The sequence below is a fragment of the Capra hircus genome, chromosome 21 (genome assembly GCF_001704415.2).
Source record: "Capra hircus breed San Clemente chromosome 21, ASM170441v1, whole genome shotgun sequence".
NCBI lineage: Eukaryota > Metazoa > Chordata > Mammalia > Artiodactyla > Bovidae > Capra > Capra hircus.
The window spans coordinates 41,484,592-41,507,121 of record NC_030828.1 but is presented as its reverse complement, the minus strand read 5'-3'; the positions used below and the strand labels follow the sequence as shown (position 1 = coordinate 41,507,121).

The 22,530-nt window shown below is 37.4% G+C and overlaps 1 protein-coding gene across 4 annotated transcripts in view; it reads right to left on the bottom strand.

The window, feature by feature from the left end:
• Positions 1-19,466, bottom strand: part of NUBPL (nucleotide binding protein like) — a 232,337-nt gene extending 212,871 nt beyond the window's left edge. For all 4 annotated transcript variants that reach the window (XR_001919904.1, XM_018066437.1, XM_018066436.1 and 1 more), the window contains exons 1-3: positions 19,330-19,466; positions 18,660-18,807; positions 15,169-15,203 (exon numbers count right to left, since the gene is read on the bottom strand). Coding sequence is in view for 3 of the 4 variants with exons in the window: in XM_018066437.1 (XP_017921926.1) it covers positions 15,169-15,203; positions 18,660-18,807; positions 19,330-19,437 (291 nt within the window). In the remaining variant the exon portion in view is untranslated. The remainder of the gene's footprint in view (positions 1-15,168; positions 15,204-18,659; positions 18,808-19,329) is intronic.

Sequence of the window (22,530 nt, the reverse complement as noted above, 5' to 3'; positions counted from 1 at the left end):
TCATTTCAGAAGACGTACTATTAGATGTCTATAATACCTGAATACTTAATTATCTTAATTGCTCACAGATGCCGTTAACTCGTCCATCTCTATACAACATAAACCACATTTCACTTGGCAATGGTATAATATAAAACACATGACTTAAAATCTCTGACAAGTCCCTCTCCATCACTAAGCAGTAAATGGAAATTCAGCATTTGGTATTCTATTGCATATATAAGCACAGAGGCCAAAAGACAAAAGTCACAAACCAATGGAATTATGCCCATTCAAAATGAGAATTTTCATTAATGTTCCTTGGCCAGAATAGTCTTCAGCTGCACAAAATGTTTTAAATCGCCTAATAAAAATAGGATACAGATATCCTTTTCTCTCTTAGTAAGCTGTATTTTTAATAATTTTTAAAGAAAATATATATGTGGGGAATAGGATTACATTTGCTGATCATCTTTTATTTAAGTCACCCCAAATAGCCCAAAGGATAGGACTAGATAGAGCTTTGGTCAGTTTCCATGGTGACTGACAAAGAGCCCCATCACATTCCAGATAACATTCCAGCACAAATTTGAGAGCAAGGCTGTTCCAGGGTTTGGAGAAACCATATGTGTCTTATCTTATTCAGGAAAAATCTAAACACAGAGCAACAGTATTCCCAGGCAGGGCATGGAAACTGCTTTTCAAGATGACCTGAGTACTTTCTCTCTTTAATTTAAGAATGTTACATTGTTTAAAAGCCACTAGTAATAAACCAACTGGTCATTTTATTGCTCTTAAAAAAATCCTAGCTTGTTATCTGTCCTGACGGTGATAAAATCATATTTTAAAGAAACAGTAGGATAGAGTTCTTCCTTCCAGCTCAACTAAAATTAAGTAGTTACTGTACTTTATCACTCACTCAAGAACATGCTGCCTGCTCTCTTAAATGGCCATTTCAGACTTTTATAGACATACAAAGGAGACTTATGTCCTTTTGGAGGACAACAGAGAAAGACTTTCTGAAGAAGCTTCTTAAGAATAATAGCTAAAGAACTATTTAAAATAGCAATCCATTTTCTGTAAAATTCGTTGATGTGGTTAATTTGGCAAGGCATTTGAGAGATGAAGGAGGAAGTAAGGACACAGTAAGAGGTTCAAGCTTATAATTATTTTGTCTTATTACACCAACAATAAATAAAGACTCTTTAAAAGTTTTTTTCGCTTTCATCTGAACGCTCACTGACCCATTTCTGCACAGCAGTGCTGACCCCAGCCCTTTCACACAGTGCAGCTGCCAAAAGTGAAGCATCACATGTTCCTGACCAAACAGAAATAGGCTGGAACAAAATCTGTAACGTGAACTATTTCAAGGCCAAAACTGAAATTTTAAAATGCTTCAAACAAAAACAATACTGTTCTGGTTTCAACTTTATTCTCACAGGCTTTAATCTTATCAAAGCTTCTTTTAAATCTAATTCTTGTTCACTTCCCTGAATTCTGGCACACAATGATAATATTGCAAGTATAAAGTTTTTGGTTTTGTTGTATATGATTTAACTGAAATAAAATGTTGACATACAGAATGTAAACTCCCTAACTTCAAAGCTTCTCTGAGCATAACTCTCCCATGACAAAAATGACTCCTTGGTAATTTTATAGACATTTTAGAAAGTCCAGTAACTCATTCAAATCTTTAGAGAATTCGACCAAAGTGAAATTTGTTTTCAGTCACCTAGCAAGCATTTACTGAGTATATAATAGGACAGGCAATAGTGGCAGATAGTTTAAGATATGGTCCCTGACCTTGTGAAAGTTATGGTCATTCTAATGGCAAGAGATAACCGTATGAACCAATGAGGAAGAAGTGACATTGACATTATATGAAGCCACTAAAAAGGCTTCAGAGAGGAAGGAGGTTTAGAAGAGGAAGAAAACTGCCAACATGAGACCTGAAGAATGAACTGGGCAAAGGAAACAAGGAAGACAGCTAATGCAAAGGAGCAGCCGAAGCAAACTCAATCACAGAGTGGAAACTTAGATAGACACAACCTTTAAGAAACTGTCTACAGTGCAAGAGACCTGGGTTCGATCCCTGGTTCAGAAAGATCCCCTGGAGAGGGAAATGGCAAACCACTCCAGTATTCTTGCCTGGGAAATCCCATGGAGAGCCTGGCAGGCTACAGTCCATGGGATCGTGAGAGTCGGACACGACTTAGTGACTAAACCATCACCACCAACCTTTAAGAGCTAAGTTAAGCAATTTGGACATAGACCTGTATGCAGTAAGAACTATCCTACAGTCAGTGCAAGGAATCACTATTTAATTCAAGTGGGAGAGATAATAAAGACTAATTAAGAGGTTATCACTCACCTAGAGCCAGACATCCTGGAATGTGAAGTCAAGTGGGCCTTAGAAAGCATCACTACGAACAAAGCTAGTGGAGGGGATGGAATTCCAATTGAGCTATTTCAAATCCTGAAAGATGATGCTGTCAAAATGATGCACTCAATATGCTAGCAAATTGGGAAAACTCAGCAGTGGCCACAGGACTGGAAAAGGTCAGTTTTCATTCCAATTCCAAAGAAAGGCAATGCCAAAGAATGCTTAAACTATCACACAATTGCACCCATCTCACATGCTAGTAAAGTAATGCTCAAAATTCTCCAAGCCAGGCTTCAGCAATACGTGAACTATGAACTTCCAGATGTTCAAGCTAGTTTTAGAAAAGGCAGAGGAATCAGATATCAAATTGCCAACATCTGCTGGATCATGGAAAAAGCAAGAGAGTTCCAGAAAAACATCTATTTCTGCTTTAATGACTATGCCAAAGCCTTTGACTGTGTGGATCACAATAAACTGTAGAAAACTGTGAAAGAGACAGAAATATCAGACCACCTGACCTGCCTCTTGAGAAACCTGTATGCAGGTCAGGAAGCAACAGTTAGAACTGGACATGGAACAACAGACTGGTTCCAAATAGGAAAAGGAGTACGTCAAGGCTGTATATTGTCACCCTGCTTATTTAACTTCTATGCAGAGTACCTCATGAGAAATGCTGGGCTGGAAGAAGCACAAGCTGGAAAAAGATTGCAGGAGAAATATCAATAACCTCAGATGTGCAGATGATATCACCCTTATGGCAGAAAGTGAAGAGGAACTCAAAAGCCTCTTGATGAAAGTGAAAGAGGAGAGTGAAAAAGTTGGCTTAAAGCTCAACATTCAGAAAATGAAGATCATGGCATCTGGTCCCATCACTTCATGGCAAATAGATGGGGAAACAGTGGAAGCAGTGTCAGACTTTATCTTTTTGGGCTCCAAAATCACTGCAGATGGTGACTGCAGCCATGAAATTAAAAGACGCTTACTCCTTGGAAGAAAAGTTATGACCAACCTAGATAGCATATTAAAAAGCAGAAATATTACTTTGCCAACAAAGGTTCATCTAGTCAAGGCTATGGTTTTTCCTGTGGTCATGTATGGATGTGAGCGTTGGACTGTGAAGAAAACTGAGCGCCGAAGAATTGATGCTTTTGAACTGTGGTGTTGGAGAAAACTCTTGAGAGTCCCTTGGACTGCAAGGAGATCCAACCAGTCCATTCTAAAGGAGTTCAGTCCTGAGTGTTCTTTGGAAGGAATGATGCTAAAGCTGAAACTCCAGTACTCTGGCCACCTCATGCGAAGAGTTGACGCATTGGAAAAGACTCTGATGCTGGGAGGGATTGGGGACAGGAGGAAAAGCGGACGACAGAGGATGAGATGACTGGATGGCATCACCGACTCGATGGACTTGAGTCTGAGTGAACTCCAGGAGTTGGTGATGGACAGGGATGCCTATTGTCCTGGGATTCATGGGGTCGCAAAGAGTTGGACACGACTGAGCAACTGAACTGAACTGAAGAAGTTATGAAAACTCCTAAGTGAAAGGTAATAAAAGTCTTACATATGTTCATGATAATAGAGAAAAGGAGATACTTCCACATTTAAAAAGGCCAGCACTTAGTAACAGATATATAAAAGTGGAGTGGGACTGGAGAAATGAAAGCCAAGATAGTATCGAGGTTTCTACACAGGGCACCAATAGATGTGGTGTGATATTTTTAAAACATGGCCACATATTTACTAGTACCCCCCCCCCATTATGAAGTGAGGTCTATGCCTCCTCCTCCTTGAAGCCGGGAAGCACATGAGTACTTCAGTCCAGAACCCAGCCTGACAACCAAGACTAGGTCACAAAAGGCTATACATCTTCCTCCTCATTCAGTGGGGCATTAACTCTCAAAGCTCTGAGACATCACATAAGAAGTCCAACTGCACTGAGGCTGCCATGCTGCGATGAAGCCCGTGTGATATGGAAAGGCCAGGTAAAGGTACTCCAATCAACAATCCCAGCTAAGCTCAGCCTTCAAATCATCCAGGGCCAAGGACCAAGCATATGAATGAAGAGTCCCAGATAATTTCAGTCCCCAGCCATTTGAATCTTCCCTGTTGCAGCCCCAAATGTTGTACAACAAAGACAAGCCATCCCACCTATGTTTTAGCCAGATTTTTGTCCCACAGAAACTGTGAGCAAAATAAAATAGTTGTTGCTTTATATGATTAAGTTTAGGGTGGATTGTTACACGTCAATAGCTAACTGACATGAGTAATGGTAGCATATAAGTGAATTATCAACGGATACGGGAACAGAAGGTTTAGGAGAGGAAGAAAATTATGGTAGTTCCATTTCAATGATTTAAATCTGACAGATCTGTAGAACACCAAATGGAGATGCTGAACAAACTACTGAAAATAAGGCTCTAGATTTTTAAAAAGAGACAGATGACAAAGAAGCAGTATATAAAGACAAAGGGAAGGCATGTTAAGTATAAGGGAGAAAAATGTTAAAAAATAGGAATGGAGCAATATGAAAAGTTAGAGAGGAAATTGAAAGGGTGGAGAAAGAGAGAAGAATCAAGATAGAATGATAAAAAAGCCAAACAAATAAAGATTCTCTAACACGTCGGCCACTGTGGTCAGCAGTATCAAATGTAGCAGGGTATCAAGTAGAATCAAGCATTTTTGGACAGAGAATATATATTTGGCAGATAGCTGATAACTACAAGAGGAAATTCAACAGCATAGTAATAAGTCAAATTACAGAAGTTGAGAAGTAAATGAGAATTGGGTAAACTGACACAGCAAGTATAGACAACTCTCTCAAGTATGGCTGTAACTGGAAAGTCAGAGTGGGCAGAAGCTTGAGGGGACCCAGGGGCTAAAGAAGATCTGCTGATTCATTCACTCACCCAACAAATACACATTCATACCTCTCAACGTGTATGAGTGAGATGAGGAGCTCTCTAGACCACAGGGAAAGAATGAGTGAAGATAAACTGAAGATACCAAAAGGAATGTATGAGTCAAATCCTAGAAAAGGCAGAAAATGGAGGATCAAGAGTCCAGGCAGAGGTATCGGGTCTGAAATCTCTTTCCCTGAGGAAGGAGAGGAATGTAATCATGACGATCACAGAAAGATACAAATGATAAAGGGAGACGACAGTAAACAAGTTACGGAGGAAAAGTCCATTTTAAAAGTTGAATAGGAGGCAAGATCACATGCTAGGGGTTGATAGAGTCACTTCCTAGGCAGGCTGATAAGAAGTATAGGGGTCCCCAAGGAGAGGGGGTCTGGAATTCTCAAGGAGGAAGAAAGGACAAACTCTTTTTTCCCTCTACATTCCTTAGGATCATTTAACAATAATGTATCCTGCCTGAGGACAGTCTCTAGATTAAACCTTCTCGCTAATTCTGTTCTCTTAAAGTGTAAATTATGGGAGTAGATCTGGTGAGGTCTTTACAATCTCCAGACATTTTTTGGATTCACTGGAGAGTATATAACTCCACTGCTAACACTAGCAAGTGGGTACTCTTTCCACCTCCTTCTGATGTCTATGTCAGAAGCTTTCTCTATCTCCTTTATACTTTAATAAAACTTTATTACACAAAAGCTCTGAGTGATCAAGTCCCATCTCTGGCCCCTGATTGAATTCTTCTCCTCCGGAGGCCAAGGATCCCGGTGTCTTTGCGTGGTTCAACAACAACCTTTCAGGGTGAAGAAATGTGGAATGTGATAGACAGATTGAAAATGGGAAACATTTGGAAGAGCATCTGTGGCAAATGAGAAGAGAATTAGACCAGAGACAAGTCAAAAATCATCTAGTCACACAGAGATCCTGGCTCCAACCAAAATAACAATCTCCCAAACAGGCACTCGGGCTGTAAATTAACTAAGATGAGGACAGCAGTAGGGCTTTTTCAGCTCTGAATTCCCATGTCAAGCACAGAACCTAGGAGATGACAGGCCCTCAACAAATGTTTTTATAAAAGAATGAATGAACAAACCTATATATGAAGGAATAAGACAAAAGCACTCTGCTGTGCTTAGTCACTCAGTTGTGTCCGACTCTTTGTGACCCCATGCAGTGCAGCCCGCCAGGCTCCTCTGTCCATGGGGATTCTCCAGGCAAGAATACTGGAGTGGGTTGCCATGCCCTCCTCCAGTGGATCTTCTGAATCCAGGGATTGAACAGGTCTCCCGCATTGCAGGTGGATTCTTTACCAGCTGAGCTACCAGGGAAGTCCAAGACAAAAGTGCTTCATTGGAAATCTATTCACTCTTTTCATTGATTATAAACTAATAATCCTCTATGAATGTAATATGTATGAATATGTGTGAAGTGAAGTGAAGTGAAGTGGCTCAGTCCTGTCCAACTCTTTGTGATCCCATGGACTGTAGTCTACCAGGCTTCTCTGTCCATGGGATTTTCCAGGCAAGAGTACTGGAGTGAGTTGCCACTTCCTTCTCCATGAATTTGTGTAGTGATCACAATTATCAAAATATTTGTAAGAAAGTCATTATAAATTTATAACTACTAAAATAAATCCATTTCTTATCCTAAAACAAGTTCTTAATTTTAATTAAGAATTAAAGATACAAATATATCTTCTGAGTCTCTCCTCAGTAAATGTCAAAATGTGTGAGTTCAAATTCACTTAAAAAAACATTCTTCTTACCAAGAATTACTTTTGAACTGAAGAACAAAAAGGAGGAAAAATGATTTTGCAATTGTTCCTTCCAGATCTCTTGTCCGAGTTTCCTCTCCAGCTTTAAAATATCTATACTTTGAACACTAACACTGAACCCTTCCTCCAAAATGGCTCACCATTAACAAAACAAAATATTTTTATAAGAAATGTGTATGTTGTATATACTACCAAGCAATGATTAAAAAAAAATTTAAGAACAGGTTGCTTTAATATACTGTAATTTCTTTACAACATTGGCATTAAAGAGAAGATAATCCCCAATATGAGCTAAGTAGTATACATCAGGATTTCCTATGAACTGTGAAAAACAGAGTTTCATTCATATTTAATCCAAATTCACATTATAACTAGTATTATAGTTAATGTGTCCAGGGTGGAATTTAGAAAACTAGAACAGCTAATGCTCTTATTGGCATTTACTATATGCCAGACCATGGGGTTGCAAAGAGTCAGAGGCGACTGAACAGCAACAACAATATGCCAGACACTGTGCTAAGTGCTATATATGAACTATCTCCTTTAATACTCACAGCCTTAAGAGGTAGGTACAGGCAAAAGTTACACAGGCTGCAAGAGGCAGAGCCAGAATCAAGCCCAGATCTATTTGCCACCAAAAAGCTGGATTGTTAACTGCTATACACATAGCTATTAGTGAAGAAAATCATCATGTTTTAAGTGGCAGTACACATCATGTTCTCTTTCCAAGATCAATGAACTTTTCAAAAACCGAAACCTAAATCTCGAACTAAAACTTCCCAGTTTTTCCCAACATAATCACAGAACTTCAAAGACTTAAGACAATCTTAATTATGTTTAAGAGCCTCTCATAATAATTTTGTGAAATAGAGCAGAACATCTGCAAAGAATAAGTGTGAAGACATTATGTAATCATGGGAAAAAAATAAATATTTTGAGATAAACATCAATGGAAAAAAAATAACCAAAGAAACACAAACTCTTTGAAGATCATACTGCTTCCTTTTCCATCTTTCAGTCCAATTAAAATTCTACTTAATGATTCATTGTAGCAATGGAAAATAAGTAAAAACTTAAAATAAGTTTTTGTTAATAGTCAATTAAGTAAAATGCATATCAATTTTTGAGACATTACTTGCAAAAAAATTTTACTTAGCTACAATACTAAAAAGTAATTTAAAGCTTACTATGTATCAGCCATTGTGGTAAGCACTTCACATTATCCCATTTAGATTTCAATTTCATTTGCTCAAGGGGGAAAGGGGCATAGTTTAGCATTCAACAAATCATAGATAGCTTATCCAACACTTAGAATCTACATATGTGAAATATATTAGTATATATATTCACAACCACTCTTCACTTAACGTGTTCCACTGTCATTACCAACATTTACCAAGAGCCTTCTATATACCATCACTGGACTAGAGACTGAGAATTAAAAAAAAAAAAAAGGGACTAAGGCCAAGATCCTTGGCCCAAAAAGGTTCCTAAACTAGCATAGAAATTAAACAAGGAAACAGAACTCTCAAATAATATGGGAAGTACTAGTCCTGTCCTCAAAGCATCATAGCAGAGAAAATAAACAGCTGGAATCATCTCATGAAAGATCCATAACAAAGGTCTGAAAAAGATATGGCATTAAGGAATGAAATGAGAAGACATACTCCAGAAAGCTTTGAGTGGTAGAAACAGCAGGAACAGGTATCTGATTTGGAGGTGGGAGGGAACCACATGACTGTCACAGGACAAAGACAATTACAAGAAAGAAGAGTTTGGTTTTATACATGTTGAGCCTGAATGTTTGTAAAGCACTCAAGTGGGTATCTACAGGAGGTGAGGCATCCAGGTCTGGCACCCAGGAGAGATATCTAGGCTGGTGATGCATTTAGAATCCAGGGCACATGGATAGTTACTGGGGTAGTGGGAAAAGATAAGATTACTGGACAGTATAAAATGAGAAGAGAACCAAGTAGAATGATGGACACACTATCATTTAAGAATCAGGAAAAGAATAGTACGCAGGCCACTAAGCCACAACAAGCCCTCCCATCCCACACCACTTCTCATAAAACAATGCAAAACAAACCTTTGCACTTATATACTACGAAACCCATCTGTATACCCTTGATTCATCCATGTAGCAAACATTTGTTGTCTATTTCCTAAATCAATAGCCAAGAATGAAGACAACACAGTTCTGAATCATAAGAATCTAGCTATCATAGGAGGAGTATAACAAATAGGGGAAGGGTACAGGATCTAGGCTGGCATTCAAACCTGGCTCTGCCATTTACTTCCTGGGTGAGCTTGGGCAAAATACTTAGCCTTCAGCTGCTTCTGCTTCTTATGTACAATAGGGATCATAACAGTATCTATTCCCATATGGTTGCTATGAAGAATAAATGAGTTAAGAAACATTATCATGAGGAACAGTGCTTGACATATAACAAATGTTCGATAAATGTTATTTTTATTATTTGCTATATAAAATTACCAGAATGGTTACATGGGTACATAATAGTAACAATAAATAGTGCTACTGGATTTCACAAGATGGAAGAAAGACTCTCCCTGGCAGTGAATTCAGGGAGCACGTCACTAAGTACCTCTCAGGGCAGGGCCTCAGTGTGAACCAGAATGCTGTCTGTGGGTGCACATGAAGAGGAGGATACCCTGGATGTCTGTCATCACTCAATTCCCTTGAGAAGCACTCTAGGGGCATGATATAACCAGCCAAGCCATGCATCGCAGCCTGGAGGAGAGGACGAGTAAAGCTGAAGAAAATCTACAGACACTCCAGTAGAAACATAGAAGAAACACTGTGAGCTATTACAAACATAATATCAATATAGTCAACCCCAAACTGGCAACAGCAAGTAACCCAGACTTGCCAGAGCACAGGGACCATTTAGAAGAGCTGAAGATAAACCCAGAAAGGTGTATGGGAGCCAGATTATAGAAGATCTTGAAGCTCACCAAAGGCATTCAGGAGTCACTCTGAGCAGGGTGAAATGGGGTTCCAATGGTGCTCAAGTAAGAATAACCTGGCATTATGTACTGAATGGATTTGTGCTTGCACAGGTAAGAGGTGCTTACAGCAGTCTCCTAGTCTGCAAGGCCCTTAAAGGCAGGGGCTATATTTCATGCATTTCATATTCTCCAAAGTAGCAAAGTTCTTGGGGAAGGGTAGGCACTCTGTAACTGTTTGAGGTATACATGAATGAATGAGCCAAAAAGAAGTAATATGAGGCTTAATTAGAGTGGGAACAGTGAAAAGAGAAAGATACATACTGGAAAAATATTGCAGAGACAAAAAAGGACATTTGCTGGCTGATGAAATGTGACAAGGATAGGGCAGAATCAATAAAGACTGTAAAACTGATAAATACTTAGTGTACTGCATTATAGGTTTCTGTGAAAGGCAAATATAATTATGTTCACAAAAATGCTCTATGAAAAAAAGACGGCTTTTCTCTGAAATAAAAGCTAGTTGTCTTGGACAGAAACACTACTATATTTGACCTTGAACACAGGTCATCATTTTAAGACATTTATCTTCCTCTTTTCTTCACTAGATTATAAAACCTTTAAGAGTGCACAGTGTGCCTACTCTGAAACAAATTACGATAAAACCTTATTAAGTGTTGCTTTAAGCACACTTTGTCTCACTCACAGAAGAAACGATTACTGAACTGAAACGATTACCATCACCAAAATACACACACACATACACAAAAAGACATATACACACTTATGTAATTATTTATACACACACAAAACAGTTTTGCTAATACAGTCTTAGTGGGCATATTTACTTTTCTTTATATACCCATACTCATTGTGTCTGACAGTGAGTGTTAGAGGTGCTCACTAAATGTCTGCTGAACTAAAATGAACCAAAGTAAACTGATTTAGGAACATCACAGAGCTTATCAATGGTGTCTGGTGACCTTTACCTTCCCCTCTGCAGTTTCAGTGCTTCTCTGTTCACTAAATTTACACTGTAGAAGAATGAGATCCATCATAAAAGTGGTTAAGAAAATAGACAAAAGAAAGACTAAAATATATGGGGTAATATGTATCATCAGTGTTGTGCCAGAAAATGTTTAACAATGGCCCAGGGTGAGGTGGGAAGTCTAATTTTCAGTATTTGTCCATTTTCATTAATTAAATACTCCCACCATGGCCTATTTTGAGCTAACAACAGGATATCAACTGCAAAATTCTTGAAAATTTAACAGTTCTCACAACTAGCATGAGCCAGCTCCAATATATCACAGGACTGAATATTTAAATGCATGGTACACATGACAGAATCCCAAATTCTGCCCTGTAACACTACCTGCTACATCGCCAAAGGAAAGTGCAAAAGGCAAAGAAAAGGCAGGGAAAATTCACACCCTATTCCTGTAAGGCTTTTCTTTCTTTCTATAAAGTAGTCTTCTTTTGAACTGGTATATGATCCAGCTCAGAAATTTTCTTTTGCCTTGGCCAGTGACAACCAAACTTTTTTGACCACGTACCCCACCCGGTGAAAAATGATTAAGTATACAACCTCAATACATGTTAATACATCTGTTGACTTTATTAGAGCCACTATACTAATTTACTATAAGTTATAAAGTGTATACAAAAAACATAAATTTTAAAAGATAAAAATTCATACAAATAAAGAAAAATTCCACATTCCAATGACTATCTTACATATCTCCTGGGGTTTATATAACCCTGTTTAGAGATTATTAAGACCAACATTGTAAGTAAAATGAATAACTTCCTGGACCTGTTTCGTCTAAGCCAACAAACAAGTCTTATTAGATCTTCCCACTGCGATGCTAAAAAAAGGCAATCCAAGGAAGAAAGGAGAAAACAATTAGCAAGGTCTTGGGCAAAGTTGACTTAAAGGGTAAGCGGGTCAGAGACCCCTCTTACAAAACAAGCTCCATGGAATTAAGCTCCATGGGAATGAATCACTAGATCAGCTCCAAAGACACCATCATACCTGGAGGTTTTAAGCCCCAAAGCAACATACCCTAGTACCATTCCCCAGTAAATGTCCCTGGACATAAGCCATCTATATCAGCTCAGGCAATGAGAAGGCCTTGGAGGAATCTTGAGTTTTCCCTATAGACCAAACACGTCCTTGAAATAAACGTAATATTACTAAAATTTTAAATTGGGGAATACAGATTATAAGACTATGTCAGATATATATAAATCATTTATTTATATATGATCTATCTTCTTTTCTATATGAAGTTAGTCCTTCAGCAGATCACAGTTTAAGTCAAACATGTTGCTCTCAAATCCAAAACACTGTTAATCAAGCTGTATACAATGAATCTTTCTTAAATACATGCGAACTAGTTAACCAGAACAAGACTGTGCTGCTGCTGCTAAGTTGCTTCAGTCGTGTCTGACTCTGTGCGACCCCATAGACAGCAGCCCACCAGGCTCCCCCGTCCCTGGGATTCTCCAGGCAAGAACACTGGAGTGGGTTGCCATTTCCTTCTCCAGTGCATGAAAATGAAAAGTGAAAGTGAAGTCGCTCAGTCGTGTCTGACTCTTAGCGACCCCATGGACTGCAGCCTACCAGGCTCCTCCATCCATGGGATTTTCCAGGCAAGAGAACTGGAGTGGGGTGCCATTGCCTTCTCCGGACAAGACTATAACCAACTATAAAATACTGCATTATGTCAGATTATCTTTGAGTTCCACAACATGCTGCTCAAATTTCCTGACTTTCTTTTTTATAAATTCTATACTAACGTTGCTAAAAAAAAAATCAAGAAATGAAAAAAAGAAACAAAACTCACCTTCTGGGCAACAGAATATTAAAGCCGTTCCTAAGGAAGATTCTACAACGTGTTTAAAGACACTTATGGATACTAACATGCTTTCTGAAAAAGTGGCCCAGAGAAAAACACTGCTTCTCCTTTCTTGCGGCCAATTTCCCTGTCATACATCTAGACCATTAAAGACGAAGCTGCTCTCATGCCTGAAGGAGGAGGTGGGGATGGGGTGGGGTGAAGCAAACAGAAAAACAGAAATTTCGGAGCTACCATCTCACCAAACTAGCAACATCTAGGACTTCTCTGGTTGTATGCTGGATAAAAATCCACTTTCCAATGCAGGGGACATGGTTTGATCCCTGGTCTGGGAAGATTTCACATGCTATGGGGCAACCAAGCCCGTGCACCACAACTGCTGAAGCCTGCCACACGCTAGAGCCCTCAAGCCACAACTACTAAGCCTGTATACTGCAGCTGCTGAAGCCCACGGGCCTAGAGGCAGCGAGATGCCTGTGCACCACAACAGAGAAGTGCTCACTGTAACTAGAGAAAGCCCACGAGCAGCGACAAAGACCCAGCACAGCCAAAATAGATGAGTGAAAATAAATAAAAATGAAAATAATTTAAAAAAAAAAACTAGCAACATCTAACATGAAGGAATCAATCCCTTTTAACTATTTTTTTCATCCTTGGATCGTTTATTACATGGTTACTTCACATTATCTTAAGACTCAAAGCTTTGGCTGAAATGATAACCAAATTAAAAGATCCCCACACCCATGAATTTACTTACCTTCCTATCCACTGAATTTTTCCTGTTTCCTCCCTAATTTAAGAAAGATGGGGTCCTTTCTTCAAGGTAACTAAGTGCTTTAATAAAAAGTATTCTGTAAAAAGTAGTACTGGTTTTTATTTCAATAAAGTTGCCTAACCATACATTAGTATCTCTCTTCTATTCCAAATTTGCATTGAAACCAAAACAAAACAAAAAGCTAAAACTAAATTAAAAACAATCACACAAGAAAACAAGAAAGAGTGCATTAGCAATTTAGAGTTCTAGAAAATTCTAGATGCACGGTTCTCAAACTTCAGCATGCATCAAAATCACCTAGAGGGCTGGTTAAAACACAAACTGTAGGACTCCACCCTGAGGGTTTCTGATTCAGTAGGTCTGGGGCTCAAGATTTTATGTATTTAACAGGTTCCCAGGTGATGCTCATTCTGCTGGTCAGTGGACCATATTATAAGAACCACCATGCTAAATAAATAGAGATCATTAAAAGGAATCTTTTTATTAATTCTCAAACTAATGGTACAACCATTTTTTTAAGTGATCAAGAAAAGCAACTGCAAAATAGGGAAACAGTTCTGAAAAACTAGAAAAAATATAATTTCCAAATTAAAAATAAAAATAAAAAGGGCTAAATAACAACCACAACCTAATATAGCAGTGTGGAAAATAGCATAAGACATCTTCCAAAACACAGAGCAAAAGACAAAGAGATGGAAAATATGAGAGAAAAATTAACAAGCATAAAGTCAATATCTACTTAACCAATATCTGGAGAAAGAACAAGCACATCACAAAAAGTAATCAATGAGGAAATTTTCCCTAAGCTGAAAAAGACTCAAGCCTTGCACTGCTTGCCCAATTTCCAAACAGGTTAAAAAAAATGTAATGCCAACAACCAGACACATATCTGTGACATTTCTAAATTTAAAAGAAATAAAGGAAACTCATAAAAGCCTCAGGGGGAAAAACACAGATTATTACAAAGCAGTATGAATCAGACTATCACCAGACATCTTATTGGCATACTAGAAGAAAAAGAAAAGCTGTTTTCAAGGTTCAGAAAGCAAATTATTGTGAACCTGGAATTCTACATCTAGTCAAACTAGCAAATATGAAGGTAAAATAAAGACACTTTTGGAAATTTAAGGACTAAGAAAACTGACTTCCTGTATCAGTTTCCTACTTTTACTGTAAAAAATTATCACGGAAATTCAAATGGGTTTCAATGAGCTAGAATTCAGGTTTTGACATGATTACATACCTTTGGGAGGCTCTAAGGAAAAAAAAAAAACATTTCTTGTCTTCTCTAACTTCTAGAGGGTACCTGAATTCCTTGACCAGCAATCCCCTTCCATTTTCATCACCATTATTAAATGTAACCAGTACTTATGGCAGATTTTTTAGCCCCTTAAAGACATGCAAATAACTACAGCTACAATATACAGCCCCTGATAAGAGTAAATGAAAAACATCAGTATGCTCTAAATCATTGACTTTAAAATGTTAACAAATTAGTAGTTCTATTAATAAACACCTACCGACTCATTCGCTGCTAGAGCAAGCGCAAGGTTCACTGTAAGAAACAAAAGAGTAATTAAATTTAGTAACTTTCCTTCTACCAGAATTCATTTTGCCTTTTAATATTTTCAATGTAATAACCAAAGCAAATAAAATTTTAATGTAAGTCCTTTATTAAAAAAATAAACAAGGACATGGAGAGACTATAGAAAGCAAAAAAGACAAAAAGGAAAGTAACATTTCAGCATAAGCAACAGTTGCCTGCCTCAAAATTTTAAAACATTTATCATATGTTACAACTGCGTTTAAATAATCCATTAAATGTTTTAATCATATTAATGTATATATCATTCAATTATTTTCAAAAAATACTTTGCAGAAAAATTACTTTTTAATAAATAAAAATGGAGCTGATCTTACTGTTTTTTTTTAAATAAATGCAGGTAATACAGGAATTCCAAATATAACTCACAAATACCCACATAACTGAAAGCTTGGACCAGTGAGGAGAGGGAAGGGAAAAAGGGAAAAAGGTAAGACAGCGAAACATTTTCCCAAAAGTGCCTATTAATAGTTAATCTCAGACATAAACGGGGAAAGCAGTAGGCCCCAAAACCACTGTTAACCCAGCAAGAGAGATATGCTACATCTGAGATGAGAAAGAGGTCCAAAAGGAATACATTCCCAAACCGATAAACAGACCCTCACACTGCGGATGACAATTCCTTACTGGACAATGTTATAGATGATGCCAATACTGTTTCTTTTGAAGTATTTAAGAACATAAACTCTCAAGGCAGACCTGGTTCAAACCCCAGGGTCACCACTCTGTGTTTTACAATCTTGAGTATTTTTACCCCCAAGTATGTTTCCTCCTTGATAAAATGAGGTCCTATTTCATAACTCTTGTGAGAATCAAATCAAATTCTTAAGTGTAAAGTACTCAGCCTAGGGAATGGCACTTGACAAATCATTATCAATGCTTAATATTTGATTTAATCATTAAATTATAAATTATAAAATAATCCTGAATTTCAGGTATACTGTAGGTTAAACATAATCCAACTTTGAGGCAGAGTAATTCATTTCAGTGTGAGGGTCTTTCTCCATTTACAAAATAGAATCTAAGAGCATGTCTGCATTAATCAAATGTCCTCATTCTAATCCAAAATATTTCTAGCATGCATATTCAGATGGGAAATATTTTGAGACAGTTTGGAACTGGAATAAATATGTATAAGGAAAGAAATATAATGCCGACAGAGTTACATAGAAATACTCTATTTCTAAAGCAGAGACAGCAGTTATGAAAAAGTATAGATCGATTATTTGACATAGATGGTATGATGCTAACAAAGATGAAAAGCAAAGAAGGGACGCTTACTAAAGCACACATATGTCACACACTGAACATTTTCTCATATATTTTCCTGTCTAAATGCTGCCACAGCCCATGGCATTAGATGATCTTAGAACCTAAAACAATAAATAAATGTGTTTTAAACAAGTGCTAGTCTACAGATTTGACAAATTATATTGCACAAAACCCAAAGAACTTATGGCTATTATCATGCAAATGCCTTCCATCTTTAACCAAACCAAGTAAACACAGAGCTTGCAAAAGGATTCACACCACTGAAAACAGGTACTTTTTTTTTGAAACCTTAATTTTCAAAACACAAGTAGAGGTGGATTGAAGAACTGAAAACTAAGAGCTTCCAAGTTTTAAAAACAAAATATCAAATAGATAGATTGTACATCCTTAGGAAAGAAAGCAAGAGTGTGTAGGATACAGCATAAATTCATTAAGAACAATCACTATTTTAAATAATAATATGGTATCTATCAAATAGTATAGTAGGAGTCTATCATAACTACAATACTTGTTAAATCTTAATTTCTTCAAAATATATGAAAAACTCTTCCACAATACATTCAGGTCAAAGTGGGGGGAAAAAACTAAGCTAATAACACTATACAGTTGGATCTATAGCTGGTTATACAACTACAGAACTGCTGTATCCAGGAATACGGCTTTGAGTCAAGACACAGGATCTCTAGTGAAAGTCACAGAACTCTGTACCTGACCCTTTTTATTTCAAAATGTCATTGGTTTCAATGGAATTGAGTAATTTTAAGGTACATATATGCCCCAAGTTTAGATTAATATCTGAGGAAAAAAAACTTTACAGATCTTAGGGAGGAGGTGCAAGATGGAGTAGGGAATTAAGAGGTACAACCTACTATTATAAAATCAATAAGCTACAAGGATATATTGTACAACACAAGGATTATATCCAGTATTTTATAATAATTGTAAATGGAATATAACCTTTAAAAATTGTGAACTATTTTTGTATACCTGGAACTTACATAATACTGTACATCAGCTACACTTCAATTTGAAAAAATGCAGAAATCTGAGTCAAAAGCTTAAAAAAAATACATGAATATATACAAGATCTTAATAGTGAGGAACTATGTCAAAACTGACAAAATGAAATATAATAAGGATAGTTTTTTTCTTAATCAACTGCAAAAAGGATAAATTGAGTAAGATCTGAATTAAGCCATTCCTATTAAAATGACTGAAAATTTTAAGTGATGCAACAAAACTTGATAGATTTATGACTTCAAATTAATAATACAAATTGCCTCTGTTGAACTGGAAGGAGGAGAGCTACCTTTTTACATTATCATACTGAAATTTTTTTAGTAACAAATAGTTTCTTTGAAAAAAATTGGGAATACCTGTTAATTAGTCCTGGATGGTACCTCTTACATTTCTAGTGGGACTTCTTTTATGGGTTCTGAAAGCAGCATTTCAGTCACAATGAAATCTATAATCAATTTGAAAACTTCACCCAAAAAAAATTCTCTGTTCCAGTATATTAATATAAAGATCTAAAGATTAAATGTTTTAAGTAATTAAAAGATGTTCAAATATTAGATCTATTTTGACTTTATAAATGCTGGAAAACTGTTATGGTTAAATGAAAATAGGTCACAATAATGTAAACAATCTCATTGCAACTACTTAGCTCAATGGACACTGAAAAAGATTAGAGAAGAATGCAAATAAAACAAATAAATTTAGTATTAAAAAACAAATAAATTTAGTATTAAACTTACTAAATGTTTTAAAAATAATAACAACAATCAAACGTTGAGTACTTACTATGTAGGAGACAGGGGGCTAAGTGGTTAACTTGTTTAATTTGCATGACCACCCTATGAAAAAGATTATCATCATTGTCACTTCACAGTTAAGTAAACTGAAGATCTGATGGGCAACCTGACTACCTTTTCCTCAGTTAAGGGTCAAGACCTGGCAACATATCTAGTTTTGCCTAACTCCAAAATCTAAGCCCTCAATCACTACCAACTCCTCATACTAAGGAACAAGCTATTAGAAATTAAATACTTTTTCAAGAACAAAACTATAACTTTAATATTGTGCACTTGCCAGTTGGCCTAAAGTTCTACTCAAAATGAGAATATCCTATAATACCTGCTGTAGTAGACTTTCCAACTCCACCCTTTCCAGAAGCCACAACTATAACTTGTTTAACACCTTCTATCGGTTTCTGCTTTGGAAGTCCTCGAGACATGATTTGTGATCTTCTTTGTTTTAGGGTCTCACTCTCAGCGCCAGAGAACTTGAGAAGAAGAAGAAAAAAACAGTTTTAAAATAAGCTATCTCCATTATCACATTTGCAATTAACAGGTCTTTTCTACTTTAATTCTGCTTATCTCCATTAGTTAGGCCTTTAGTGTTATTTACAAATAGCCGTTGATCACAACTGCAGAGACACATTGTTTAAGTTGAAATTTATTTGCCAGGCGTTAAAAATAGCAAGTAAATAATTTCCCTCTTTACGGAGCTAAATCCCCCACGTGTTTTCCTTCTCTTTAACCTATTTTCTAAATAAACTTAACACTAAGAAAGCACGTGCAAGTCACACATCCATGTTCTAGCCGTCTATTTCACCCCTCTATGCCTCGCCCTGGTCCTACTGGGGGCCTGCCTGGAAAGTGGGCACATCCAGACAACTGGCGTCTCACTGAGCAGGGGAGGGGGCCCAAGAAGGACTGCAAGAGGCAATTGCAGAGCACCTGCAGCCCTGGCGCCCCAGCATCTCCGACCCGCCCGCCTCCACCTGCCCTGCAGCAACACGGACCTGGCGCCGACAAATCAGTAGTCGGCTTCCCCCAAGTGGGACACAGGCCCCGCCGCAGCCCCGAAGCGACACTCCACCAAACACCAGCAAACGCAGCCAAACCCCCATGACTAGGAATGCTGCCTGAAGCCCAATCCGGAAACCGTCGCGTCTGGCGCGGGGTGATGACGTCCCGTAGCAACGCTCCGCTTCCATTCCCTAGCGATTAGGCTCTGGGTTTCTTTAGCCCAGAAACATAACTTGTCGTGGTCTCATGTGTAGCCAGGTACAAACATTTTGTAGCCTTTTACCAAATCTTGAAATATTTTCACGTATATCCTCTAATTTGCTTCTCACAGAAGTTCTGGAGTAGGTAGGAGGCTCTTAATACGATCCTCTTTTCGTAGATAAGAAAACTGAGACTTAGAAAGTTTAGAAAACTGACCGGATTAAAAAGTGAGGAGCGGTGGAAGTTAAAAATGTCACCTGGTGTTCTCACAGCGCAGAATATAGTCACTTAAACACTGCCACTATTAAGGATTTTTTTTTTTTTCCTCCTGAGTGATCTATAGTAATAGTCTCTTTTGTGTTGGTTTTTACTGCTGTGTGCTTATAATTCTGTGAAAGAGAAGTCAGGGTGCTTTGCTAGGCTCCGAAAAGTTTAGCTAAATCAAAAAACAGATCTAATGAAACAAATTTAACTCAAGAAAGAACTTGAGTGAGACAAAGTTTGAAAGAGGAAATGGAATTTATCCTGGTAAAAGGAAGGATGTATCCATACATTCAAAGCAGATGACAGTGAAGGAAATCACTTTAGGAAAGAAAGCTGGAAAGCTGATACAGAGACCCCCAAAAAGGATCATTTAGGGTGTAGGGTGATTTATCCTCACATATACCCCATATTTTCTATGGTTGAGTTTTGTTTCATTTGCTTTCTATCTGTAGAAAGTTTACTGTATAATCATTCAGTTTATTTTACTCTGATCTTTAATTTCCTTAGTTTTAATGCAGCTGTAGCATAGCAACCTCAAAGAATTATTCTAAGAATTATATCAGATATTACCAGGAAAAAAAATCCATTCAATTTAGAAGGTGCTGAAAAAAATTCAATTCCTTGCTTTTTCTTCCCCAGTCTCAAACTTTGTTACTTCATTCAGTCTTCTTTATCTTACATTAAGTTTATACTCCTAGGTTACTGTTCTATATCACTTTCTTATTTTATTATTTTGTGATATGTTTTTCTGGTTAATTTTCTCAATTTTTAAATTTATATCTGCTCAATTTTTATAAATTATAAGCCAAAAGAATATAGTTAAGGAGAAATAGCTGTCAGAATAATTCATTTATTAAACAAGAAATGCTGAATATCTGTTTCTCTCCAGGTAACTTTGTAAGTTCTTCCAGACCTCTCCCAGATTCATTCATTTAACAAATATTTATTGAGCAACAAATATGCACCAAGGGTTTTCAAATCTAAACTATACTTCATCTTTCCACTCAAGGACTTTACGATCCAGTGCAAGAGACAGAATAAGATAACACACAATTACAGAATGGTTTGATAAGCATAAGAGAAAATCACTGAGTGATACGAAAGTATAAAGGAGGAGTACCAAATTCAATCAGGAAAGGCTTCTGAACAGGGTAACATCTAAGTCGAATCCTGACTATGGGTGATGTGTAGGAGTCTGTGGGATAATGACTACAGGGTTGTTGTGCAGATGAGAGAAATGAATTGTTATGAACTGCAAATAATCTGTGTGGCTTGAGGATAGACTGTGAGGTACAGGACTGAAAGAGATGAGGCTAGAGGTTGGTAAGGTAAAGGCTGCCCAGATCATAAAAGGTTTTATACATCCTGTGAAGAAATTTGGACTTTATCTTGAGGGAACCTTATAAGGACTTTAAGCAGGAAAGTAGAATGATCAAACATAACAAATCTGTTGTGTTTTAGAAATACCACTGTGACTGCCAGGCAGAAAAAGAATTGGAGAGGCCAGATCAGAGGCAGGGAGATGGCAGGTTACTGCAGTAATCCAAAAGAGATGTTGAAAGCTTGACTTAACATCTCTAAATTTCACTTTTGCTTATCTACAAAATAGATAATACTTATTTGTAGTTGTTTTGAGATTGAACTTAAAATAATGTACATAGAATGCCTATCACATAGTACAATATTCAATGAATATTAGCTACTGTGATGCTTATTGGTGGCATAGAATTAATAATTTGGGCAACTACATAAATGGTACTGACACTCTCTGAAAGAAAACATGAGGAAGAAAACTGAGACCAATCTATAGAATGAATGAATGGTTAATTTGATTTATCTTTCCTCAGACTGGGCTTCCCTGGTGGCTCAGACAGTAAAGAATTTGTCTGCAATGCAGGAGACCGAGGCTCGATCCCAGGGTCAAGAAGATTCTCTGGAGAAGGGAATGGCAACCCACTCCAGTGTTCTTGCCTGGAGAATTCCAAGGACAGAGGAGCCTGGTGGGCTACAGCCCATGGGGTCATAAAAAGTCAGATGTGACTGAGTAGCTAACACATTCCTCAGATTAAGGGTATCAAGAGAGTAGTATAGCTGTCTATTATTTCTTCTTTAATAACCACTGCCACACAGACACATATACACCCATGGCCTCTTCTCAAAAGAGTATTCTTGCTCAGCTCCTAAGAACTGCTAAGTGATTTGACCCATCGCCATGGTTACAAATTGGATTAAAGATTGACATACAATCAAAACTGGACCAATCATATTCTTTCCCCAGAGAACTTAAAACATGAGATATGCTACTCAATCTTAGTTTGCATTTGAACTGGTATAACAAAATGATCATTTTCTAGTTTGTACACAGAGAAATAGAAAAAGCCAATGCCAAGAAAGAAAAATAAAGCAGACAGTAAGAGATCATGTGTCCAGAGAAGGAAGGGAGGACAGCTGTACTGGTTCATAACAGTTTTCTGGTTCCTGCTTCTAGTCCACAATAAAGTTCAGCTATACTTCCTATCCTTCGGTCCATAAGATATACTTACATCTTCCAACAAATTCTCTTCTTGCCTTGGCCTAATTTGGGTGGGTTTCTGTGGATTTGTAACTATGGTGAGATAAATTTTATAATATTTATAGAGGACTTCCCCCTATAATTTCTTGTAGCTCATATAGCCCTTCCCCCTTTGGACAAACTATATGGCACTGTATTATGATACCTTGAGGTGTGC